Source organism: Culex pipiens, chromosome 3, assembly GCF_016801865.2.
Source record: "Culex pipiens pallens isolate TS chromosome 3, TS_CPP_V2, whole genome shotgun sequence".
Taxonomy (NCBI): domain Eukaryota; kingdom Metazoa; phylum Arthropoda; class Insecta; order Diptera; family Culicidae; genus Culex; species Culex pipiens.
The window spans coordinates 66737428-66763647 of record NC_068939.1 but is presented as its reverse complement, the minus strand read 5'-3'; the positions used below and the strand labels follow the sequence as shown (position 1 = coordinate 66763647).

General features: G+C 41.6%; 3 protein-coding genes across 3 annotated transcripts; 2 read left to right on the top strand and 1 right to left on the bottom strand.

Annotated features, from left to right (window-relative positions):
* The first annotated feature begins 138 nt into the window (after positions 1 to 138).
* LOC120423507 (uncharacterized) lies at positions 139 to 5618 on the top strand. Its single transcript, XM_039587348.2, has 3 exons — positions 139 to 650; positions 4756 to 5046; positions 5223 to 5618. The coding sequence occupies exons 2-3, from the start codon at positions 4771 to 4773 to the stop codon at positions 5529 to 5531; spliced, it is 585 nt and encodes a 194-aa protein (XP_039443282.1). The 5' UTR covers positions 139 to 650; positions 4756 to 4770; the 3' UTR covers positions 5532 to 5618.
* Positions 5619 to 6086: 468 nt separating this feature from the next.
* LOC120423506 (2-aminoadipate transaminase) lies at positions 6087 to 25060 on the bottom strand. Its single transcript, XM_039587347.2, has 7 exons — positions 24890 to 25060; positions 16577 to 16750; positions 7842 to 7960; positions 7622 to 7776; positions 7407 to 7556; positions 6751 to 7030; positions 6087 to 6532 (listed from the first exon to the last, which is right to left on the bottom strand). The coding sequence occupies exons 1-7, from the start codon at positions 25043 to 25045 to the stop codon at positions 6103 to 6105; spliced, it is 1464 nt and encodes a 487-aa protein (XP_039443281.2). The 5' UTR covers positions 25046 to 25060; the 3' UTR covers positions 6087 to 6102.
* Positions 11000 to 12780, top strand: LOC120423505 (cactin). The gene has a single exon (XM_039587346.2). It carries the CDS (start codon positions 11050 to 11052, stop codon positions 12688 to 12690), a length of 1641 nt encoding a protein of 546 aa, XP_039443280.1. The 5' UTR covers positions 11000 to 11049; the 3' UTR covers positions 12691 to 12780.
* Positions 25061 to 26220: the final 1160 nt, after the last annotated feature.

The window sequence follows — 26220 nt, the reverse complement described above, 5'->3', positions numbered from 1 at the left end:
AATTTGAGCAAATTTTCTCAACTCATCGTTGCACGCCGATAACAAGCCGTTTCTTCTTGCGCGCCAACAGTATAAAAGTACTGTGTGTTGGTTGACTTACGAAAAAAAAACTCAGTCCATGTCGAGCTTTCGCCTCCCATTTCGTGAGTCAGTCGTGATTTGTTCGTTCTAGTGACCGGTTTGTGGCACAGAGTGATTTCTAAACGCAAGAAAGGGCACAACTCCAAAGTGCTTGTCGGTAACCAAAAAAATGTGCTAATTATCTTACGGTTCTCAAGAAGAAGGAAAAAACCCAAACTTATAACATTTCTATAAATTATATCTTTAAACCAACAAACTTTTGTGAATGTACCCATCGAAACGTGGACTTTGGTGGGTGGAACCGGGTTCAAAATCGCCGACAAACGGGTAACAGTGGTCCCAAGTTCGGTACTTGAACTGAAATCCAGTCGAAAGGTGAAGAGTCTGCTGCTGCTGCGGTGGTAAATCCCAGCCTCTTGGAGTCAACAAAGACGTGGGATTGCGTCATATTCTGCGTGCGATTTGTGGACAGAAAAAAAGCTCATCAGAAGCTGCCCAGACAGAGGGAAAATAATTGCTCGAGCCCTATAACTATCGCGCCAGCGCTCTGTACTGTTGGACAAGTTACGGTAGGTTGATAAATAGGGCTTGTTGAGCCACTTCCGGTTGACTCAATAAATGACGCGAAACGATAATTATTGTGCAATTTGAACAGAACAAATAGACACAATACACAATCGCAAATGTTATGCCTTCTTGAATTATGACAACCTTTTAGCTACTGATTTAGGTAAAAATCAATTGCCTCAGAGTCAGTCAAAACATAATTTTGAAAACCGTGGAAAACATGTCCAGTATAAAAATCATTTTAAATTTGTAACATTCCTTAACTCTCTAAAATAAACTCAGAAAACATTAAAATATTAAATTTGAAGGCACTCCCAAATTTCTTTCCCATATCTTACGAGTATGCTTCCATGCAAGTGATGTCATTTGCTGGTTGAAGTTGATTGTTTGTCTATTCAATTGAATTTTCGCGAGTCATATCTTTGGGTTATTCATAAACCGGCTTTTTGAAATGTGCTCAATTCAGGGTACAGGCAACATAATCGACAATAGTGTTTACTTTTGCTTCTGTTTGTATTTGTATTTGAAAAAAAAAAGTATTTTAGAGAAAGTGACATGTTTTTTTTTCATTCGGATTTAGATTTTAAAATTTTTACAGTTTAATTAACTAGGACTTGTTTAGATGCATGGAAATTTTTAAAAATTTATTATAGCTAGTACATATTTTGTTGAAAAAAATTGTCCTTCGACAGTGGTAAATTGAAACCAAATTTGAAGCATGAATTAAAAAAAATACAAAATATCAAAGAATTTATGACATTTTATTTTTACAAAAGCTGTCCTTTCCGGTCTATGCACCTAGAATTCATAATTTGTTAAACCCCTAAAAAGCCATTTTTTATCTGACGTTACACATCTTTTTCTAAATCGATTGCTCATGATTTTCCGATGTAAATGTTTAATTTTTTGCAAGAAAATGTCAGCCCAAGTGAATTTCAATATTTTTTTCAGGGGCCCATCCATAAACTACGTAAATACTTTAGGGGGTGGGTCTACGCTCCAAACAAAAAAGTAAAAAAGTTAAGGGGGTAAAGATTAAAAAAAAGTGTCCACGTGGTTTTTGGAAGGTCTCTAGTTTACTAAATATTATACATTTCAAAACATTAATTTCTTTCTCGAAATAAAAAAAAGCTTTTGATATTTTAAATCAACCGATTTTATAACATTCTTAATTGTATCCTAAAATTAAGCTAAAATTTGTGATATTATTGTTCACAACGATAAAGCTTATTTATTTGAGTACAATGACCCTTTGTACGACCGCAAAGCATTCAAGGTTGATTATAAAATCATTTAAAAAAAATTACTTGGTGGCCCTTCTTGACAGATAAGATCCTACTTGACAGCTAGTTCCGAGGGGACCATAGTTGATCCATCAAAAAAATATTGTCTTGTCATTTTTTTTGCATTAGCAAAGCATATTTTGCTAACTATTGGCAGCAGCACAGCTGCAATCATGGAAAAAACACAGACTAACCGACAATGCTCTCTTTTGCAATCCACAAATCAACGGTGTTATACCGAATGAATGACCAATTGTGAACTCATCACAGCTCAGAAATGAATTTGAAACTTGTATGAAACTTTGGCTTTGGGCTCTAGTGAGAAGTGATGGATGAATTTCAACTAAAAGTGTTCAATGATTGACGTCTGTATGTCTATGTTACTTTAGTATTTTAAGGTACATTTTGCTTCATAGTATTGAAAATAAAAAAAAAAGTTTTTTTTATCTTATAATGCATACCAACAGAGAAAAGTTAAATGCTCAATACGCTTAGATATCAATGTTTTTTTTAATAATTTGCTTGGCCGAAAATAAATGTTCTAATTGTTTCAACAAAAGTTTAATATTTATAAAAATATGTTTCCTTCTTTGACGACTCCACCACGACATTAACAAAATTATTTGAAATACATTCTTTAAAAAGGGTTTTTTACGTAAACCACAAAAAAATTGTTTCAATTGTTTGAACATTTTTATTCAATAATCCTTCTATCACACCTCCCTGAGCCATCTAGTTGTGATCGTGAGCAACACATGGGTTGTATCGTTTAGATGAGCTATGGTGAGTAAACATTTGTTGTGGTGAGTTTTCAGTCATTCAAATTGACAGTTAATTTTTTATTTATTGCATTTTGAATATTTACTTCTATTTATCTGAGGCACAGTATTCACATACTGAAGGAATCCCTTTTAATATTTTGAATGCATTTGAAGCGTCTGCGATAAGACTGCTCTACTATTTTATACAAAGTGGTCAGCACAACTAACACAGTTAAACCAACGCGAACAAAACAATCTGTGCTGATTACAGCGCGCACAGTTTTGCAACTCATGTTTTGTGCACGTACGTAAACTGGTATTTTGTAAACATAGATCTGATTGTGAAATATAGTTTAGATTTGATCTTTTTGGTATTTGGTCTACGGTAATTTGGGATCAACATATTTTTTAGAGAATTTTGTCAGGGAATCTGAAAGCAAAACTATGTATTGTTAACGCAAATAAAAACAATTTCAGAAATTTAGCAAGGGCTCTTCAAGATAGCCACAGCAAAGCAATTTGGACCGCGGCAGGATAAAACACTCTTCAAGCAGTCTTCCAAACTGACCTGTTGTGATTTCACCACAAACATGTCGACGTCGTCGTGCTATCTTGTCGCACCCGCCATTTTGACGTTCCGAGAAAAACGCGTTTTAATGTTTGACCTTGAATATTCAAAAACGAGAGCACGCAATGTAAACAATAACAAACACGTTTTGTTTGGCTCACCATTCGGTGCATTGTCCCAAAGTTTGGTTGAAGTTGGTTGCTGGAGTCCCGAGTTATAATTACAAATGTTTACGGTAGTCTAGCTTGTACGTGCGACAAACGCATCCTGACTTTCCTGGCCTGAAATCCCTTTGGCCATTTGTCGCACTTACATCAATTTTCATGGAGTGACAAGATAGCACGACAAGATTGAAACTACTTTTATATGTAAAGTGACAAAAATGCACGGAGTTTTTTCGGTTTTTGTTGAATATCTCAGGATTGAAATCGAATTTTGGGGATCTGTGAAGGTCAAAAGGTGAGGCATTGTGAGCTGCACAAAATGGCGTTCTTAACTCAATTTGGCCCAAAATGCACGTACGACAAGTTAGCACGATGGCGACGATGTGCTCTTGCCACGCGACCTGGTGCTGTTCTTATTTGCACCTCCCTTTTGATTTGATAGCGCCAGATACGAGCTTGCTCGTTGATATCTCGAGGCTTGTTTCAAAAATAAGCAGCAAAGTATAACGCAAATTGTATTGACCAAAGCGATAACGAAACTTTGCTCGATGTGTGTTGTTCTTTCAACTTGGGTACTTGATCCGCGTTGCCGTAAAAGGCTGGAAACGTGATGAAAATTTATATTGAACTTGATTTTGATGAGTTATATCTGATTAAGGTTTGCTTTTAAAAGGTGATTGTATTTATTTTAAGAACTGCCACTTAACACAGAGTTTTTATTTTTAAGTAGATTTAGTAAACAGTTAATAACTAATTTAAGAGAAAACACTACAAAAATTCCACACATGATATTCTTACAAAATTCTGTTTACCCTCACGATTCAAAAATAGACTGTTTACGAAACACACATTGCATGCCGCGCATGGTACGGCGTTTAAATTTCACGACCTTTGAACTCCCCGGTCTACCCTGGCCGTCGTCGTCGTCGTCTTCGTCCAATTGAATAAATTTGCACCTCTTTCGCGTCGCGTTTTTTACTGAGACAGAGACACGTTGGAAAGCTTGATGCAATGCATCGACGCCGCATGTGTGCACTTCCGACTTTGTATTCAGGGTATCCCTGTGGGTTCTACCGCAGACAAACAGACGTAAATCTCTTGTCACCACGGTGATTTTAATTCACCACAACTGATTCAAACGCGTTTGACAGTTGCTATTTCGTTCAGTTTGCTGGATCATATCAAGATGGCTCTGGCACAGACAAACAGATGTAACTCATTATACAACTTTATCAAGAAATCATCACTTCTACCAGAGCCATCTGGTTGTGAATCCGCACACTCCACAAAATTGATAGTTTAATACAAGTTGTCTTCCTTTTTTGTTACAGACCAGTGCTGCCACCATGCTCAACAAGGAAACGGGCGAGCTGGAGCTGGACCCGTTCCAGGACGGAACGCTGTACCACGACCGGGAAACCGGCGAGAACAGTTCGTACCCGACGTACGAGCTGCGCCGCGAGCGGTCCAAGTTCTCCATCCCGAAGCAGTACCTGCGCAGCGGAGAAGTGTTGCCATCGTCGTCCGGGCACCAGTACCGCCGCAAGCCCGCGTGCTGCGTGGCCAAGGTCAACGCCAGCTACCCGCTGGCCAGCCGCGAGAAGATGATGCACCTGAAGGAGGTATTCGTAAAGCGATAGCCTGAGCAAATGTCAGTCGCATTCACTACCTTTACGTATTTTGCTTGTACGCGGGGATAAGAGAGTCCAAAACGAATCACGTGCTTTCCTTCACTAAAAAATCAACAAAAAGCTAAAATTAACCGGAAACGCGTCTGAAATTGGCAAACCCTTTTCAGGAAATTATCCTCGGCTACAACAAGACCAGCTATCTGCTTCTGCTGATTCCGCCGCTGTTCGTCATGCCCAAGCTCGCCATCATCCTGATCCTGCTGAGCGAAGTTCTGCTTCACCGGTGGGCTCACGCCAAGAACGACCGCAATCGCAGCCCGGACATCTACTACCGGTCACCGCTGCACATCGTGTCGATTCAGTTCTGCGGCATGTGTCGTCACGAGCGCCAGATGGACCGGATCGTGCAGCTGCAGGACAAGCGGATGAGGCAGATGCAGAACTACTTCCGCAAAGTTACGCGGAATATCGCTTAGAAGTGGGGTTTTCCCCCTATTTGGGTACGATTGAAGTCGTAGCGCCGTGGATTCGGAAGTTGAATAAAATCATCAATTGTCAAAGTATTTGGGATTTTCAGTAGAACGAAAGCCATTTTTATCCTATAAAATTAAATCTGTTCTGAAATCCACCAATCAACAATTTAGAGATCACCACAGCTCAATTACACGCATTTGACAGTTGAGTGGTTCGCGGGTTCACAACTAGATGGCTCTTGTCAACAGTAAATAAATAATACCTGTTTGTCTGTGGTTGAAGCTTATGTTTTCAAATATTTTTAACCAAGGGAGCTCAAAATTCGACAAACTTTACATCTTATGCGGAAAGTTTTGTTAAGATAGATGAAACATAATGATAAATATTTGATTATGGGCATAGACGAGCAGACTGGAACATATAAGTCACGGATTATCAAGGTTTCCTGTGCACAATGTTTCACGAGAATCGTGTTGAGTTTCGGATTTTGCAAAACGTGAGACATAGTTTACTTTTCAAGAAAATAAAACAAACCCACATTCATTGCTGGTACTTCAATCGTTTTCAAATCGTTTAATTGCCAACAGACTTTTCCGCCAGATACTGCTCCGCAGCCCGACACAGCTTCTCCACACTTTCCCTCAGATAATCTGCCCCGTGGAAGGCAAACGTGACCCGCACGAAGTTTCGGTGCGTTTCTCCAAAGGCGAACCGTGACCCGGCAATCGCCGTAACACCAAAATGCTTCAAACTGTACTGATTAAAGTCGACGCAATCGACGCCCTCGGGAAAGCGAATCCAAATAAAGTACCCTCCCTTTGGTCTCTCGAACGAACATCCGGCGGGGAGTTTCGCCTCCAGCACGTCCGCGGCCGCCCGCAGCCGTTCCGAGTATTTGGTGGAATATTTTTCCAACTGTTGCTCGGCCAGCCCCAGCTGGATCAGGCTCGACACGATTCCGCCGGTGTAGTTGTTGGCCGCGCCACCGCTTTTCAGGATGCCGCTGGAATTGGGAATACGCATTTTTACTTGTTCCACAACGGTTTCATAATGGTTGCAAATCTCTCTAATGAATTCAAATGATCTAAATTGAATATCGTTGATGATCTTAAATTCGTGTTTGTCTTACAAAGGTAACATAAGCGTTTCAAAGTGATAAAACCTTTGTGCAACATTTATAAAACCTTTGTACAACAACTATGCTACAAAATAATCACAAACCTTGCCCGAAACACCTCCAAGCACCGTGGAGGGCACTCCATCCAGCCAAGGCGAATGCCCGGGGAGAGAATTTTCGAAAAGGATCCATTCGAAATTACATTTCCCTGCCAGTCATCCGTGCCAATGTCCTCTATGTCGTACGCAAACAGACGCTTCGGAGGATACGCTCCAGAACCTTCTTCCGACTTGCCAACGCTGTAGTACAGCAAATTGTAGACATCGTCACACGCCACCAAGATATCGCTGGCGCGAGCCAATCTTATCAGCTGTTTATTAATTTCTGGTCGCCGAAAAAGGAAGAAATTAAAAAATATATATTATCAAGATAAAGAGAGACAAATCACAGACAAATAATCTTGCAAATAATCGTGAATCTCTTTCAGAATCCATCTATAAATCAACAATAAAATTTTAACCGAATGATCTGAAATTAGCCTTGGCAAAACTACATTAGCCACAATTTTTCGACATTTGTGAGTATTTCTGAGTTATGATGAATTTTAAATAACATTGATGAACATTCAAATTGACTGGTGAATAACGGCTGTTTGTCTGTGACTTTCTATAAATTACATTCAAATTGGTCGTTATTTTAGTAACAAAAAAAATCATGACCGCTTGTCTGTACAACACCTGCTTCCATTTATGGAACTCACCTTCACTGAAGAGTATCCCGGTTGGATTATGAAAAGTCGGAATGGTGTAGTACACGCCCCAGAACAGCTTACTTCCGGTCGATTTAAACCTGTACTTGTTGATAAGGGTGCCAAGAGCGTCCAAATTGGGCCCGTCACAGTTTAAGGGAACTAAAACGATAATTGACAATAAAGTTAGACTGTAAGCTTTTCACACCTTGAGATAAGGCACAAACCGGGAACAATCCGCATCGATTCGAACTGCTGGAACGCCTCCAGCGCGATCATGTAAGTAACTTCGTCCACGAAGACGACCCCAGCCAGATCGACGAGCGTCGAAAGGATTAGATGGAGACCGTGCGTTGCGCCGGAAGTCATCACCAGGTCGGATCTTCGGGTGGGAAATAAATCAGTAGGTTTTAAGATCTATTTCTTTCTTTTCGAAAGACAACCTACTTGTTCACCTCGGAATGGTAGCCTTTGGAGAGAAATCCGGCGAGAGTTTCGCGGAACTCGGTCGTTCCTACTGTTGGGCCGTATTGGAAGAGGTAAGAGTTGTTTTCCAGCTCAAATTTCTGCAAAATAGATATGTTCAATATCTTAAGTGTTGATGCTATAAATCTATAAATCTATCTATATAAAAAAATCTTTAAATCTTTAAATCTTTAAATCTTTAAATCTTTAAATCTTTAAATCTTTAAATCTTTAAATCTTTAAATCTTTAAATCTTTAAATCTTTAAATCTTTAAATCTTTAAATCTTTAAATCTTTAAATCTTTAAATCTTTAAATCTTTAAATCTTTAAATCTTTAAATCTTTAAATCTTTAAATCTTTAAATCTTTAAATCTTTAAATCTTTAAATCTTTAAATCTTTAAATCTTTAAATCTTTAAATCTTTAAATCTTTAAATCTTTAAATCTTTAAATTTTTAAGTCTTTAAATCTTTAAATCTTTAAATCTTTAAATCTTTAAATCTTTAAATCTTTAAATCTTTAAATCTTAAATTCTTTAAATCTTTAAATCTTTAAATCTTTAAAGCTTTAAAGCTTTCTTTAAATCTTTAAATCTTTAAATCTTTAAATCTTAAATTCTTAAATCTTTAAATCTTAAATCTTAAATTCTTTAAATCTTTAAATCTTAAATCTTAAATTCTTAAATCTTTAAATTCTTAAATTCTTAAATCTTTAAATTCTTAAATCTTAAAATCTTAAATCTTTAAATCTTAAATCTTTAAATCTTAAATCTTAAATCTTAAATTCTTAAATCTTAAATTCTTAAATCTTAAATCTTAAATTCTTAAATCTTTAAATTCTTAAATCTTAAATTCTTAAATCTTTAAATCTTAAATCTTAAATCTTAAATTCTTAAATCTTTAAATCTTTAAATCTTAAATTCTTAAATTCTTTAAATCTTAAATCTTAAATCTTTAAATCTTTAAATCTTTAAATCTTTAAATCTTTAAATCTTTAAATCTTTAAATCTTTAAATCTTTAAATCTTTAAATCTTTAAATCTTTAAATCTTTAAATCTTTAAATCTTTAAATCTTTAAATCTTTAAATCTTAAAATCTTAAAATCTTAAAATCTTAAAATCTTAAAATCTTAAAATCTTAAAATCTTAAAATCTTAAAATCTTAAAATCTTAAAATCTTAAAATCTTAAAATCTTAAAATCTTAAAATCTTAAAATCTTAAAATCTTAAATTCTTAAATTCTTAAATTCTTAAATTCTTAAATTCTTAAATTCTTAAATTCTTAAATTCTTAAATTCTTAAATTCTTAAATTCTTAAATTCTTAAATTCTTAAATCTTAAATCTTAAATCTTTAAATCTTTAAATCTTTAAATCTTTAAATCTTTAAATCTTTAAATCTTTAAATCTTTAAATCTTTAAATCTTTAAATCTTTAAATCTTTAAATCTTCAAATCTTTAAATCTTTAAATCTTTAAATCTTTAAATCTTTAAATCTATAAATCTTCAAATCATTAAATCTTTAAATCTTTAAATCTTTGAATCTTTAAATCTTTAAATCTTTAAATCTTTAAATCTTTAAATCTTTAAATCTTTAAATCTTTAAATCTTTAAATCTTTAAATCTTTAAATCTTTAAATCTTTAAATCTTTAAATCTTTAAATCTTTAAATCTTTAAATCTTTAAATCTTTAAATCTTTAAATCTTTAAATCTTTAAATCTTTAAATCTTTAAATCTTTAAATCTTTAAATCTTTAAATCTTTAAATCTTTAAATCTTTGAATCTTTAAATCTTTAAATCTTTAAATCTTTAAAGCTTTAAAGCTTTCTTTAAATCTTTAAATCTTTATACCTTTAAATCTTTAAATCTTGATAATGAAAAAGTCTCAAATTTTATATTTTCAAAATCTGTTATCTTTTTTATCTTCGAAATTGTAAATCTAGTTATCACAAAAATTTGAAATTCTTAAATTCTACAATTCTAAAAAATACAAAAATTGTAATAAAAAACTGAAATTAAGAAAATGTCGAAAATCTTAAATTGTAACAATCTCATAATTTTGAAATTTACCTGAAATAAAGAAAATCTGTACAATCTTAAATTGTAAAAATCTCATATGTTTTAAATTTAAAATTAAAAAATCGATACATTCATATTTTGGTCAATTTTCAATAGGCCGTTGCAAATATTTTTCAAACTTTATGTCTCTTGCCTCTAGTTGAGGTCAAGGAGGAAGGGGTGAAAAAAAATGAAAAATTTAAATTACTTGCCATGGTTTTAACATTTTAACACCTAAACTACCAAGCTCCCCATTTTTCTCTAGCTTGGGAGTTTAGGTGTTAACAAGGGTGTTAATGAAAAAAGTGTTTTAAAATGCATGATACAGATGATACATCAGTGCAGTTGTGTTGTGGGTTTAATCGTGTTTTTACCATTGTACATAAAAATTGACAGGTCTTTATGAGTTTAATCCGAAAGTTGTGAAAACATAGTGATTCATTTTAATTTTAAAACAAAAAGATAGGGAGCGTTAGGTTTAGTTTTTTTTACATTAACTCCGAAATTAAACATTACCCAAATTATCAAATTTCACAAACAGTCATTCGAGCAATACTTGGGCATAAACTCAACCCCCGGTGGTTGGTCACTTTTTCGTTTGACACTTTTTTAGTATGTACCCCGTTGGTTGGTCAAAGTCAAACTAAAAAGTGACGAACTGTCACTTTTTACACGGCGCTCACTTACACTATCAAAACAAACGTTTGGTAGTGTGTGTGAACTCAGTGTAAAAGTGGTGTCAAACTAAAAAGTGACCCCGTTCGTTTGACAACAGTTGGTGTCAAACCATCGGGGTATGCGTGTAATATTTATTCAAAAATGAATTGATTGAAGTAAATTAATTTTTAGCACTTTTCGCAACATTAGATAAAAAAAATCAAGTGCCTCATCTGTAACCCAGGACCTGTGCAAGTTTTGATTCACCCCTCGCGAAACTGCCACGCAGCAGCGCCATCTAGCTGTCATTTTTGAAAGTAAAACTGACAGCATTGTGTCAAGTTATTTTTTTTTCCAGAAAGTTTGTTGTTTGTTTGAGTTTTTACAAGTGGGAAACGTTTTGTGGTATTTTTCGTTGATTTTGCGACTTTTCCTGCAAATTTGACGCTGAAAATTTTTCCAGCGCGCACCCGGCACGATGTGGGAAGAACCGGACCAGCCGACGTCCACGTTCGTGTGGCAAAAGAAGCTGGAGAAGCACGGGTTGAAGAACCTGTCGCGGAAGGAGCTGGAAGCGCTGAACCGTCGCAAGCAGCAGGAGAACATGATCGAGCTGGAAAAGCTGAAGAAGCGGCGCCAGGAGCGGGAACACGCCCGCCAGCAGCACGAGGACGACATGTGTCTGATGCAGCGCTCGAAGGAGGCGGCCCAGTTTGACGAGTGGCAACGGCAGGAGGAGTGCTTCCACCTGGAGCAGGCCAAGCTGCGGAGCAAGATCCGGATCCAGGATGGGCGGGCCAAGCCGATCGATTTGCTGGCGCAGTACATCTCGGAGAAGAGTCTGGAGGAGTCGATTGAGATGCAGATGCACGAACCGTACCATTATTTGAACGGGTTGGGGTTGGACGACTTTGAGGACTTGCTGGCGGACATTCGGGTTTATAATGAGCTGGAGAAGTGCCAGAACGCGGATTATTGGAGCGATTTGACGATTATCGTGGAGGACGAGTTGCAGAAGCTGCGAAAGGCCGAGGCGGAGAAGCAACGGATGGCCCCGGGAAGGCGCGAGGGGATCCATCAGAGTGTGGCCAAGGACGTGACGCAGATCTTCAAGGGGAAGAGCTCTTCGCAGTTGGAGGAGTTGAAGCGAAAGATTGAGGACAAGATTGCCAGTCCTCAGGATGGGTTGGACATTGGCTACTGGGAGAGTTTGCTGTCACAGCTGAAGGCGCACATGGCCCGGGCCAGACTGCGGGATCGTCATCAGGAGAATCTAAGGAATAAGCTGGAACTGCTGAAACAAGAGCAGGAAATGAACGTCAAGAAGGAGGAACTCGACGAGCAGGAAGCGGGTCCGAGTGGAGCTGGTCCAAGCAGAAAGGACGAGCCGGTCGACGAAACCTCACGCGACAGCAGCAGTCATTCCGGAAACGAGCAGGTCAAAGACGAAGAAAATGCCGAAAATGATCTGCTGCACGAATGCTTCGAGCTGTACCTCAAGGGAGGCTACGAACCCAAACTATTCTCCGATAAAGACCTGGATCCATCCGTCGAGCTCACCACCGAAGAAAAGGTCGAAGAAGACCTGGACCAACTGCGCCAGAAAGTGCTCGGAATCAACCAGGAGGACGACACGCTCTCCAAAGACGAACTCATCCTGCGCAAGGAGGCCAAACGCGGCATGAACGACGACGAGGCGGAATTCTCCGTCGAGTCCCGCGTCGACTCGCAAGTTTACCTCTGGTCGGACAAGTACCGGCCCCGAAAGCCCCGCTACTTCAACCGCGTCCACACCGGCTTCGAGTGGAACAAGTACAACCAAACGCATTACGACATGGACAATCCGCCCCCGAAGATCGTGCAAGGCTACAAGTTCAACATCTTCTATCCGGACCTGATCAACAAAAACACGACGCCGCAGTACTTTTTGACGCCGTGTGCGGACAATCCGGACTTTGCGACGTTGCGCTTCCATGCGGGGCCGCCGTACGAGGACATTGCGTTTAAGATCGTTAACCGCGAGTGGGAGTTTAGCTACAAGCGCGGATTTCGCTGTCAGTTTCATAACAACATCTTTCAGCTGTGGTTCCACTTTAAACGCTATCGGTACAGGAGATAGAGAGTTGTGCTCAAAGTTTATTTTTTTGTGCGTGTAATAATTCTTTTTGTATGAATAAATAAAAGTAATCGACATTACCTACAGCATTCAGTCTGTTATTTCTTTTTTTTAACGGGTAGGGTAAATATACCTATTCTAATCAAACACCTAACTTCGCCACATGGAGAGTTTGTTGCTTGATTAAGCTCCAAAATAACAGTTTAGGGTACGTTATCCATTAGTGGACCCCTTTCCTATAGTGGACCATCTGAAGGGTTTTTGATGAAAAATTCAATAAAATCACAATTTCAAGCGTGTTTTTGTCTACAAATCTTTTATTTGGCATGTTCAGCATCATTTAAAACAATGTTGACTGACATTGAATTGTCCTTTTCACCAAAATAAGTGTTTTGAGTTCGACATCTGAAATCAGCCATGGCCACTAGCATTTTCACAACAAAACTGCATTTATATTTTATGATTGAATTAACCATCCAATCATTTTTTGACTGATTATTTAACTTCAGCAAGTCGAAATAATGTAAGTTTAAGGATCTTTACTAAAATATAGCGAAGAACTGCCATTTTCGAGCAAAAATTAGGGGGGTCCAATATAGGACAACTAAAATCCAAACTTTTCCAAAAGTGGACCCCTGTTAATTTAACCTTCAAAAATGAAGAAAACTGTGTATCCAAGCAAAAAATTTTCTGAAACATACAATAAATGCTTGTTTTTATCAACCTAAACGCATATTTTTTCAATTATGAGTATAAATATAGCTGTTTTCATGTTAAAAGTACCAAAAAAGCTGAAGCCGTAAGAATTTATAATTAATCAAAACTATAGTTAATTGTACTTAACTGAAGCATCATAATTGCAGTTTGAAATGATATTTTATAATAATAAATCAATAAAAAAAAACATTTTTTTAAATAAACATGCGTGGTTTTATCAGCAACTGTAAACAAATCTAATGTTTAGTTTCGGTCAACCATTTATGTAATAATTTTGGAAAAAATTGCATCAAGATTACTTTTTTTATAATTTTTATGTTTACAGTGGTTTTTGAAACGTTTTCTCTGATCTTTTTCGGAAATAAATGTGTTTAAATGTCTGTTAGGTTTTTTTGTTGTTTAAAGCCATTGTTGTTAACAAATCATATTTGTTTATGATGAAAAGTGAGCAAAATCCATCTTTCATTCATTATATCTATCATTAGACCTACACCATGCATCAAAGCATCAAATATCGGTTAAATTTGGTATAAAAATAACAGTTTGCCTATAGTGGACCCGGGTCCACAATCGGATTATGGACCCGGGTCCACTATAGGAAAAGGGGGTCCACAACAGGAAATTTTTTTTTTCAATTGGCTATTTTTCTGTTCAAAAACAAATAACTGATGAAACAAATAGTCAAAATTGTTCAAAAGACTTCAGTTTTCATTGTTTTGTACAAAGGGTTCTGAAAAAGTGCTTAAAATATTGAAAATTTGTGAAAAATGTGCTTCGGCTCTACTAGGGGGTCCACTAATGGTTAAAATACCCTAATTAATTAGCAAGCGCGATCAAAAACCAAACGCCCTAAGTCACATGACGTTTTACCTATTCTCGTCGAATGCTGACGAAACCCGAGCGAGAAGCGAAGGCAAATAAAGAACAAAGGCTTGCCACCAACACCATCAGCAGCGCGTGTAACAGTGAGCCAAAGATGCCAGGAGACTTCCTCTGGAAACGCTACTTTTTGTCAGTTTAATCTTAATGTTTGTTTCAAACAACATAAACTGAGAAGAGAAGTGACTTTGAAAATAATTTTGTAATATACTTGGAAAACAAATAGAAACGATTTTTTTTGTAAAAGTCAAACATAACGGAAAGTTCACAAAACGCTGCTCTACTGATGATTGTGCTTCAGTAGCTCTAAACCTTTTTCTTGGTCAGATACTCCTTTTATCCATGAAATTTTTCGTCTAAAAAGTTGTTTTTAATAATCTAAATTTTAGAATTTTTATAAGAAGATTTAGGTGACACTGATAAACTTTTAAATTCAAATGTTGTTGAACCGGTTTGGCTTGTTCCTAGAGTTAATTGAAAACATGTTTAGGAATCCAGTTTTTCGAATCATTTGCGTTTAAATCTGTTTTTGAAAAAAAATGCTGACATTGTGTAATTTAGGAAGAATGCGTTTAATGTTTCATTCAAAAATCCTCAAATTTTAATTGTTTTACGATTAAAAGGCAGTTAAAACATTTGTAAACAAAACATACTTGATTCAGAATTTTGAAAAAATAAAGATTGAAATTACTTGCCATGGTTTCAATGTTTCAATGAAAAAAGTGTTGAAAAATTCATTGTAGATCAGTACAATTTTTGCAACCAAAACTAATGGATGCTGCTTGTTGGAAATTTTACGGTGATCATTTTTCACTTTTTAACATTCAATTTATGTCCACGCAAAGCATTTAGCATTTTATATTTTGTTTGCTCGAAAACGATATTTTTAAAGATTAATTCGATATTAACAACTTGTGATATTTTCACATGCAAAAAAATGTAATTATTGTCTTTATTCTTTGAATAGGGTATTTGACCCTATTTTAGATCTAGTACTTATTTTTGGCCTATTTCCACGAATTGAGTTAAATCAGGTGAATATAATGTTCTTTGGATTCCAAAAATGTTAACAATTTTTATTGATTCTGCTTTTCAGCCACATTTTCCAATGCTATTCGTATTTCCTGACATTTTCCTAGCACATCGATTAGGTCCAAAACATCCGGCCTCGTTGCTTATCACATTTGGCTTGCGACACCGTGTAGAATTTTCTGTTTTGCACTGACACCAAGCTTTGTTATCCAATTTTTCTTACATTTCATACTTAAGATCCTTTGTTATTCCTCTAAGCTTTAGGAAAACTGTAATAATAATTTTTTGAGAAAACTCTTTTTCTATGTCTATGTTTCAATGTTTTAATGCTTGAAAAATATCACCGACCAAAAACAAATTTCTGAAATATTTTTTTCAGATATATAATCCTTTGGTTTATCAAACCGAGATTTGATTTGACCGCACGCCACATTCCGAGTTGTCAAAATTTCAAATAATCAGAGTGTGGGTCCAAAAGAGGTACAGCGATGTCTCTAAAATACATTCAATATGTCCACAATGCATCAAAAAAAAATGTTTTCCTGACATTTTTTATAATATTGAAATGGATAATTTATTTTCAATTTTTAATAGTATACCGTGTAGTATACTTTGTTGAGCATAAATTATGCTACAAGGCGAAATATGTTGATGATTTGCATAGTAGGTCCAAATAGGGTAATATACCCTAGTTGATGTTTGGATTTTCTAAGTTTTGAAAAAAAAAACGATTAGGACGTTGCAAATATTTTTTCAAGTTCCCCTTCAAAATCGGTTCGAAAAATCAGAGGGCAAAAAAATATTTTTTTTCAAAAAACTAAAACATTTTAAGGGAAATAGAAGTCTAACAAACTGAAAACAATTAGAAATGCATTTTCCTGCGTTTAAAATCTTATTAAGCATGTCTATACTGTAACTGAAAATCGCACTTTGCTGAGTTCGTTTTCGCACTTTTTCATACGATTTTTTCAGTTGGACTGCGATTACACTTTTTCGTGTAATCGCAGTCGAACTGAAAAAATCGTATGAAAAAGTGCGAAAACGAACTCAGCAAAGTGCGATTTTCAGTTACAGTGTAGGATCGATCAAAAATTTTTAAATTTTTGTGTAATTCCTATACAGCACCGCAAAAAGTTTTTTTTTCGGCGAAAAAAAAAATCTGCAAAACAACTGGGCAGGAGTAAAATGCACTTTGAAACAATTTTTTCATTCAAATGGTTTGTTATTTCATTATATTTTTTTAACGAGCTGATAAACTCACCATCCGATGCTCGGTGGCAGCGCGAAATATCTGGCAGCACTCGGCCAGCAAGTCCGGCCCTGGTGCCCCGGCGGAAAGATTCGCAATCTGTTGATCGTACACATTGAGCTCACTGCCGTCGAACAGGTGCCGCATCGGAACTTCGTTTCGCGTGGCCATTTCACTGCCAATTTGCTACAAAACGAACGCGTTATCAGCTATTTAGTCACTCTAGCAGCACCGATCGAAAGATACAGACTGACTATGTTGGGTTGGTCCTTACCGGTCGACGATAGCTCAGTGGGGGTTGGATCGGGGTTGTCCGGAGTTGCTTGGGGCGCCTTTCTTCCTGGGAGGTTCCGTCCTTTTGGGGGTTTTGGGGGGTTTTCCGGGGTCCAAAAAACAACACGTACACACAAATTCACATAAAACACTCAGCTACTCAAACTACATTTATTAAACTACACAAACTACATATATTAAACGAAAAGGTACAAATTTAGAAAACGGCCCACTTGGCCAGCTATTCTCGCTGCTGTTCAGCTTTGGGGTTCGCACAATTATATTTTAATTATTCTAGTCATTGGCCGGGCCGGCCAGTCCGCGTATTGGTGCCCTCGATCGATCAGCTGGTCCAGCACACGCACACAGCGGCCGCCGCCGTGTGGATCGTGAGATGCACCGGTGAGTTGGGATGAGCTGCAGTTGGTGAGAAGCGAGATCGTCTGCGCTACCGTACTCGTAGACATTCCCGCCCACCCTGAAATTCCGGGAATTTCTGAAAAGAAAGAAAAAAAGAAACCACCTCTCGGACACGAAATGTTGCGCACGGAACCGTTCAGTTCTCCGGGGTTTTGGGGTCCTCGGAAGGTTCAGGTGAGGGTTCGTCTGGCTCGGTAGGCAATGGTAGCACGCAAATCTTCTTAACAGGTCTCGTCAGGAAGTTCGTGGCGGTCTTCAGGGTGACGACCCGCACCACGCCATCGGCTCCAGGATGAAGTTCGACGATCCGGCCCATCTTCCAGCGAATAGGCGGTTGATTTTCATCCCGGATCACGACGAGTTGGCCGATCTTGATCGGCACCGGTGGTTTCCAGCGCTTTGATCGCCCCTGCAGCTGCGCCAGATATTCGGTCCTCCATCTCCTCCAGAAATCCTGCAGCTTCCTCTGCGTCGTCTGCCATTGATTCAGGCGGTTCATCGGCACGGCGGTGATGTCCAGATCCGAAAGTTCGTGCAAGGACGAACCGATCAGGAAGTGCCCTGGTGTGAGCGGCTCCAGATCGTTCGGATCGTCCGACATCTGCGTCAGCGGCCTGGAGTTGAGGCACGCTTCCACTTGCACCAGCAACGTGTCCATGTCCTCGTAGGACACCGGGTTGTCGCCGAGAACCTTCAGGAGATGGGTTTTGGCCGATCGTACCGCGGCCTCCCATAGTCCTCCGAAATGGGGAGCGCCCGGTGGGTTGAAATGCCACTGAATCCCCTGATCAGCGCACTCCTTGGACACCTTCTCGCTGTGATCCTTGCTGCGAAGCAGTTCAAACAGCTCTTGAAGTCGGTTACGGGCGCCAACGAAGTTGGTCCCGTTGTCTGAGAAGATTTCTGCGGGCAGGCCTCTTCTCCCGATGAACCTTCGCAGGGCTTGGATGAAGCGGTCGGTAGAAAGGTCCGTTACCAGTTCCAGATGCGCCGCTTTCGTGCACATGCACACGAATACGGCTACGTATGCTTTGATGGCTACTCTACGCGGACCGGGACGAATGTAGACCGGTCCAAAGTAATCCACGCCGACCTTGGAAAATGGACGCGCCACCGTGACGCGTGCCGAAGGCAGTTCTCCCATGAACTGCTGGATTTGAGTGGGTTTCGTCCGGAAGCAACGCTGGCAGTTGTGCACGATCTGGCGTGCTACGCTTCGACCTCCAAGCGGCCAGTACTTGAGTCGAACTGTCGCGAGCATCAGCTGCGGTCCCGCGTGAAGTAAACGTTCGTGGTAGTCCTCGAACAGCATCTTGGTCAGCGGGTGCCGAGCGGGTAAAACTATCGGATGCTTCGTGCTGTCGGTTTCCTGTGAGTGACCTAACCGTCCACCGACTCGGATCAGGTTGTCGTCCGCTAACTTCGGGTTGAACCACCGCAGCGGTGAGTTCCTTCCTACAGATTCGCCGTTGGACAGCGCTTGCCACTCCGCCTTGAATTCTTCCTTCTGCACGAGACGAATCATGGTGTGTTCCGCTTCCTTCAGCTCCCGTGCTGTTGGAAGACCTCGCTGATCTACGCCTTCTTCGTGCCGCAGGATCTTCATCAGCCTCGACCAGTACGCTACGCTTCGAATCAGGCTCCGGTAGTTGGAAAACTTGCTGATGATGAAACTCGGGAAATCTATCTGCTGTCCGCCAGCTAGGTTCGCTGCCACGTGACGTCTTTCTTGGTCTGCTTCCTCGTCACGATCCAGCACCGGTTGAGACGGCCAGTGTTGAGGTGATAGCTTGAGCCATGGAGGACCTTCCCACCACAGCAGTAGATCTGCGATATCCGCCGGTGCGACACCTCGGGAAATGAGGTCCGCAGGATTCTGGACTCCCGGCACGTGGTTCCATCCCCCGCGCTCCGTCAGCGCTTGGATTTTCGCCACCCTGTTGGCGACGAAGGTGTTCCACGTCGTAGGTACGTGCCGTAACCACTGCAGTACACAGGTAGAATCCGTCCAATAGTAGTACTTGACGTCCAGTTTGGTTGCCTTGAAGATCTGTTCACCCAGAAGAGCAGCCAGCTCCGCTCCGCAGAGCTCTAACCTTGGAATCGACTGGCATTTGAGTGGAGCGACCTTGGATTTGGAGCTAAGCAGCGCCACGCGTACTTCTCCAGCCTGGTTTACGCTTCTCACATACGAGCAAGCTCCGTATGCATCCTGGGAAGCGTCGCAAAATGTATGGATCTCGATGTTGACCGCCTTGGGAATGATCACACATCTTGGGAATGTCAGGTCGTTCAATGCCGGAATTTGTTCATAGAACTTCAGCCATTTTTGAACGATTGCGGGTGGAAGCTCGTCATCCCAGTCCAGCTTCTTGCCGTTCTTGTCCTCCAGCGTCCACAGCTTCTGCATCAGGATTTTAGCTGCTGCGATAACTGGACCGACGAAACCAATCGGGTCAAATAGGGTTGCAATCGTTGACATTATCCTCCGCCGTGTCCACGGCTGGTTTGGGTTTGGGGTTGGGTGATCAAACTGGAACTTTAGAACGTCGGTGGTTGGTCGCCAAACCAATCCCAGAGTCCGTACGGATGGATCTGGATCCAGGAGCACATCGCCAGTCCTTGACAGTGCTAGGTTCTCGTCTGGTATGCCCTGCAGTACCAGAGGGCTGTTGGATGCCCACTTCCTAAGCCGAAAACCGCCGCTCTCCAGCAGAGCGTCCAGTTGGGTTCGTAGTTCCACCGCTTGATCCTCGTCGTCCGCGCCGGTCAAAACGTCGTCCATGTAGACGTCTTCGAGCGCGACCTTGGCTGCCATCGGGTAACGGCTTTGCTCATCCATAGCGAGTTGCTTGAGCGTCCGGGTTGCCAGGAAAGGTGCTGGCTTGGTACCGTACGTGACCGTCGCAAGTTCGTAGATTTTGACCTCCTTGTTGGGGTCATCCCGCCACATGATGCTTTGGAGCTTCATGTCTTCCTCGGTGACTAGAACTTGTCGGAACATTTTTTCCATGTCAGACACGAGCATGAACTGCTTTGTCCGACTCCGTAGGATTATTGACCGTAGATCGTCCTGAATCGACGGTCCCACCAGTAGGGCATCGTTGAGCGACACTCCCGTTGAGCTCGCACAAGACGCATCGAATACCACTCGCACCTTGGTCGTAGTACTCGATTCCCTCACCACCGGGTGATGTGGTAGGAACACGCGCTTGACCTCTCCGAGGTCGGTAGCCTCGCGCATGTGTCCTAGTTCCAGGTATTCCTCCATGAATTGGTTGTATTGCCGGCGCAGTTCCGGTTCCTTGGCTAACCTGCGCTCCAGCCCTTGAAGACGTCGGAATGCGATGTCCCGTGACTCGCCCATCCGTGCCAGTGCGTCTTCGTCCTTGGTGTATGAGACCGTGTACCTTCCGTCAGGACCTCTCTTGACGGTACGCGAATACAGCTCCTCGCATCGCGTTTCTACCGGGGAATAGTTGTGCGGCGTTGCGACCTCCTCGCAAGCCCAAAACCGGGTGAGCAGCTCCTCTAGGGTTGACGAGACTGCTACATTGCATTGGGTAACCGAATTGGAGTCTTGGTTCTCCACGTTTCCGGTCACAATCCATCCAAATACCGTTTCGGTCAGTGTTGGTAGACCGACTCCGAGTTCCAGCTCCTTCCCGGAATTGAAGAAAGCAAAGAAGTGGTGGATTCCAAGCACGATGTCCACCGTCTTGGAGTTAAAGAATGCGGGATCGGCTAATTCCACATCCGGAGGAAATTCCCAGCCGGCCACACTGACATCCGATGTCGGGAGATTGGCCGTTACCTTGGGTAGTAGGAGAAATTCCATCCTGCGCGAGAACCCTGTCACTCGCGACTTGATTGTAGCTTGGATTTTGTGCTTGACCTTGGTGTTCGCTTGTCCGATGCCGTACACCGCGACATTCGAGCGTTTCCGTTGGACCTTCAACCGCTGACAGAGCCGCTCTGTCATGAAATTGCATTCCGAGCCCGAATCCAGCAGCGCTCGAGCAGGAAACTTGACGCCTTCGTCGTCCTCCACCAGGACAACAGCTGTGGCCAGCAGAACTGTAGAAGTACGATGCGCTGCCACGTTGGATGTTACTGTTTCCGTTTGCGTCGAAGACTGTGCTGCTTGGTTCGAACTTCCACCATTTGGACCATTGTTTCCACCTCGGTTGAAGTCCTGTCCAGATGACGTTGGTTTTGGTCTGTCGCTTCTCTTGGGTTTGAAGCAAACCAAAGTGTGGTGCTTGGCCGAACAGTTCTGGCAGACAAAACGTGAGGTACATTGTGTCGCTTGGTGTCCACGCCGGAAGCAGTTCAAGCACATAGAGTTCGTTCGCACCACCTTGTCCCTTGCTGCAACTGACATGCCTTGGAATGTCGGACATCTGTACAACAGATGGGGCTCCGAGCAGACTACACAGCTGATCCCAGATGACTGCACCGCATTGTAGCTTGATCGGGTGAAGGGAGCCTTCCGCTGCTTGGATGGTTTGGTATCCGCCTTGGTTCCTGCAGTCATAGTTTTGAGCGAACTAAGAACTCTAATCCGGGTGTACAAGAAATCAGTCAAGTCCTTGACCGTTTCTTTCTCCTTTGGCTCGTTGGATTCCTTGTTCTCCTTGTTCGCCTGTGCCGCTGTGACTTCTTCCCAGCTTCGCTTTGTGACAGGATCAAGTCTCGAAGAGAGAAGGTGCAGCAACAACAGGTCCTTGTAGTCTTCCGGACTCACAAACTGATCGAGCGTCCGAACGGCCCGTTCGAAACCCTCCAGAAGTTCTTGAAGATCAGTTACCGACTCCTCGGTCAATGTCGGAAGATTGAACAGCGTTTCAACCTGACTTCGCTTCAGCAGATTGTTGTCGTTGTAGTATTTCGTCAGGATCTCCCACGCGACCTGGTAATTCTTGGCGCTCATGTAGAGGCCGTCGACCATTGTTCGCGGCTTGCCCAGCAGACATCCTTTGAGGTACTGGAACTTCTCAATGTCCGGAAGATCCTTCTTCCAGTGGATCAACGACGTGTACAAGTCCCGGAAACTCAACCATTCGTCCAGCTTGCCGTCAAATTTCTGCAGCTGGATTTGTGGCAGTCGCACGTGGTCGTGGATTGGATGCTGCGTCGCGTTGAGATCGCGTTGGGTCGTGTTCAACTCTGGGTAGGTTTCCAACTCCTTGACCTTGTCCACCAACAGCGTCTTGGTGTCGTAGTAACACTGTAGGCAGTCCTTCCTCTTCTTGCTGTACGCGTCGTCCGTGCCGGCGTAGTCCTCGTGCATCTCGATGTCCAGAATGGTATCGTTGACTTTCTCCCAAAGTCCGTCAAGCTTTTCCAAGCGAACCTTCACTTGACTCAACGTGGTCGTGTTGTTCATCTCGCTGGCGAACGCGTACACCGCATGAAACAACTCATCGGACGACCTCAGCTTCGCCTCAAGCTGCTTCAGCGTAGGAGACGCCTTCTTGGTTGTCGGCGCCATCGTAGTTAAACTCACAGTTCACGAAAAAACACGAAAAGGTGTGGTGTAGTATTCCGTCACGGTCTAAGCCTCGGCGTAGACATACACTGTAGAGTATTTTTTATGTATTTACCTTCACAAGAAGTACAATCCACCTGCTCTACAGGTACGCGCAACGGTGAAACGGTGACAGCGGTTGATAAATACTTCCAATTCCCCACAAAAACGTCCTCAAATCGTGAATTTCGTGCCAGATGATCGTGCAAAATGGTGGGAGAATATTTGTAATACCCAAAATGTGCTTCGGCAAGACATATACGACGTATATTATACGTGCTTAACTGACCTTTGCAAAAGAATCAGCCTCCAAAAAGTTCCAAATTCCCAGCTGGACAGTGTTCCGTACAGTGACGGTAGCACTGCAGCAACTCTTCGGTGAGATGAACGATGAGCAAGTTTCTCACTAGTGAGTTCACGGTCGTAAATAATCCTCGTGTGTTGTCAACATAAAGTGTGCGAGAAGTGAAATTGGTGGTGTAGTAAGCTGACGTGTCCCAGGCTTCGGCTGGACATATACATTTGATTTTAGTAGTTTACCTTAGGAAAGGGTGAATGATGCCGATGTCCAGTCAGCCGATCGCGGTTTGCCAGCAGCCGACGCAGTACGGATGGTCATCAAAGGTAAGGCAGCATAAATGCATTCATACGATCCTTCTCACCATATGATGATTCCAGAAGATGGCCTCTCTCGGTGCAGCGGTATTGGTGGTGATCGTCGCCGACGGTGGTATTGGTGTCGTCGAGCCTCGATCGTCCAACTTGGTGTGCGTGACCTCGATCGACGATGATGATCGTCAATGATGGTGATGATTGTTTACACTCGATCGTTGGGTGGATTTTTGGAGAAAAGTGGGTGTTAGCAGGAGTTCAACGTTTCGCTTCGGCGGTGACATATACTTTGTATGTGTTTATTTACCTGGCCAAACCAGGGCACCTTGCCCAACGGATGGTGATCCAGCGAAGCGACGTCCAGGTGATCTTCGGTGATTGGCGATAATTGCTGCTGATTCCGGTTGGTTCGCAGAAGTGCAGCGGTGGAACACGAAGATCGACGAGCCAGCGACCGTTCACTGGGCTCTCCGGGTGCTGCGAAGACGAAGAACGATCCGAGCAGGGTGTAGTTTTCTCCGGTGAGTACTCCAGTTGTACTCAAGCTGAGTGTGAGTGGTCGCGATATCCGATCGCGATGGCGGAGCCCTTTGCTCGCCCGCGGAATTGAAGACCGGTAGCACAGTTCCCAAACTGTGATGGCGCACGGTGTGTGTGCGTGTAAAAGGCGCAAACCGATGTACTTGGTGGGGGCCAACCTGGCCTGAGGTCCTTCCGAATCCTTCCCGATCCGGTTCGAAGGACCAATAATGTTGGGTTGGTCCTTACCGGTCGTCGATAGCTCAGGGGGGTTGGATCGGGGTTGTCCGGATTGCTGGGGGCGCCTTTATTTCCTGGGAGATTCCGTCCGTTTGGTGGGGTTTTGGGGGGTTTTCCGGGGTCCAAAAAAGCAACACGTACACACAAATTCACATAAAACACTCAGCTACTCAAACTACATTTATTAAAACTACAAAACTACATATATTAAACACAAAATACAGATTAAAAATCGGCCTCTTGGCCAGCTAGTTTTCGCTGCTGTTCAGCTTTGGGGTTCGCACAATTATCATTTAATTATTCTAATCATTGGCCGGGCCGGCCAGTCCTCGTATTGGTGCCCTCGATCGATCAGCTGGTCCAGCACACGCACACAGCGGCCGCCGCCGTGTGGATCGCGAGATGCACCGGTGAGTTGGGATGAGCTGCAGACGGTGAGGAGCGAGATCGTTTGAGCTACCGTACTCGTAGACAGACTAAACTTTGTTTACCAAGGGGAATCGTCAGTCACAATGTGGATGAAATTACACTCAAACGCGAGTACGCGTACGCGAGAGAGATAAGGAAAATTTGAACAAGAATGAGCGTATGAAAGGAATCTTCCCATGTGATCTGTAGCGTAAATTTTGAGGCACTGTAAAGTGGCGTAGATCTGATTGATCTAACTTTAGGCGAAATTCAATTATGTATCATGTATCATGTTTCGTGAAAACAAAGCAACAAAATCTTACCATCCTGTGATCGGTTGCGGCTTGGAAAGTGTCGCAACATTCGGCCAGCAAGTCCGGTCCTGGGGCTCCGGCTCCTAGATCCGCAATCCGTAGATCGTACACGTTGATGTCTTCCTCGTAAAAGTGGCGCATCGGAATTTCTCTTCTGGTGTTCATTTCAAGATGTTTGATTTGTTTTTAAATTGAAACTTTCAATCAATTGAAGCAAACTTTAAGAACAAACTTTGAGTGTTAAATTTGCGTCCTGACTCAAAAACAGAAACTATCGACTGAACTGAGTTTATCAAATCAGCGGCCCGATAATGATAAAAAGGTAAAGTGCTGCGATCAAACTAGTCAAGCATGGTTGAGCACAGGTAACAGGAAGGCATTTGTTCAGATAAACCTTCGGCTGTTTTGTTGTACTGAGTTATTGAGCATCAAGCAGAGCCTAACAGTAGCTTCCTTGAAAATATAATCAGTTTACAACAGTTCTTTTGGTTTTGAATTGATATCTTCGGCAAAGTTGTAGATATTTATATGAACAAGTAAGAAAAATGTTAACCCTCTACTGCCCATATTTTTCGTTTTTTTTTTTATTTTACAGTCGACTCTCTGGCTGTCGATCTTCTTGATATCAATAATTCTCTATCTATCGAAGAATTCTTCAGTCCCTTCAATCTGCCTACTTCAATTATCTTCATTCCTCGATATTTTCCCTTGCTTGAAGGATCTCTTCCTCGACGGTCCCTTGTGTTCGCTTTAAAAATCTCCTTCCGGTTGTCAATAATTTCATTTTCTCATGGCTTGCATAGACATTTTTCTTGGCGAAACAAAGCCTTGAAGGGTGTTTGACATTAGTTTGTTTTTGTTTGATGGACGTTGCCATGATTCTCTCCCATAGCTGGGTATCAAGAAAAAATATTTTCAATCGAGTCTTCATTTCACATCGTTCCGTAAACTGATGATTCGCTTCCTCGACGGTCCCTTGGATATTGACAACCAGAGAGTCGACTGTACTCAGGGCCGTGCACAGGATTTTCGAAAGGGGAGGGTTTTCTCGAAAGGGGCGCATGGGGTGCTTGTTTAGATTGCGAAAGGGCGCTAACAGTCAATCTTTAAACTCAATAAATAATACTTTGGTATATTTTACATATATTTTGCTGGTTCGAATCCCGCGGCGGACGCTCTAAAATTCTAAGTGTAAATATGGGTATCCGGCGCCGTCGCTCTGTGCCTTACTCAAATAGGGCGGCGAAGTCCTTGTAGTTAAAAGGAAGACAGTGGTTGGTCTAGTACCGGCCGACAGATATAAAGTCAACTTCGTTTTTATATATTTTATATTGGTGCAA

Bases quoted from the DNA above. Each gene is read 5' to 3' on its own strand.
- LOC120423505 (XM_039587346.2), top strand. From the start codon at position 11,050: ATGTGGGAAGAACCGGACCAGCCGACGTCCACGTTCGTGTGGCAAAAG.
- LOC120423506 (XM_039587347.2), bottom strand. From the start codon at position 25,045: ATGAACACCAGAAGAGAAATTCCGATGCGCCACTTTTACGAGGAAGAC. The intron at 7,031-7,406 runs GTGAGTTCCATA...TTCGGCGACCAG, and splicing joins CGGGATACTCTTCAGTGAAG to AAATTAATAAACAGCTGATA. The intron at 6,533-6,750 runs GTTTGTGATTAT...TCCCAATTCCAG, and splicing joins TTGGAGGTGTTTCGGGCAAG to CGGCATCCTGAAAAGCGGTG.
- LOC120423507 (XM_039587348.2), top strand. From the start codon at position 4,771: ATGCTCAACAAGGAAACGGGCGAGCTGGAGCTGGACCCGTTCCAGGAC. The intron at 5,047-5,222 runs GTATTCGTAAAG...AACCCTTTTCAG, and splicing joins AGATGATGCACCTGAAGGAG to GAAATTATCCTCGGCTACAA.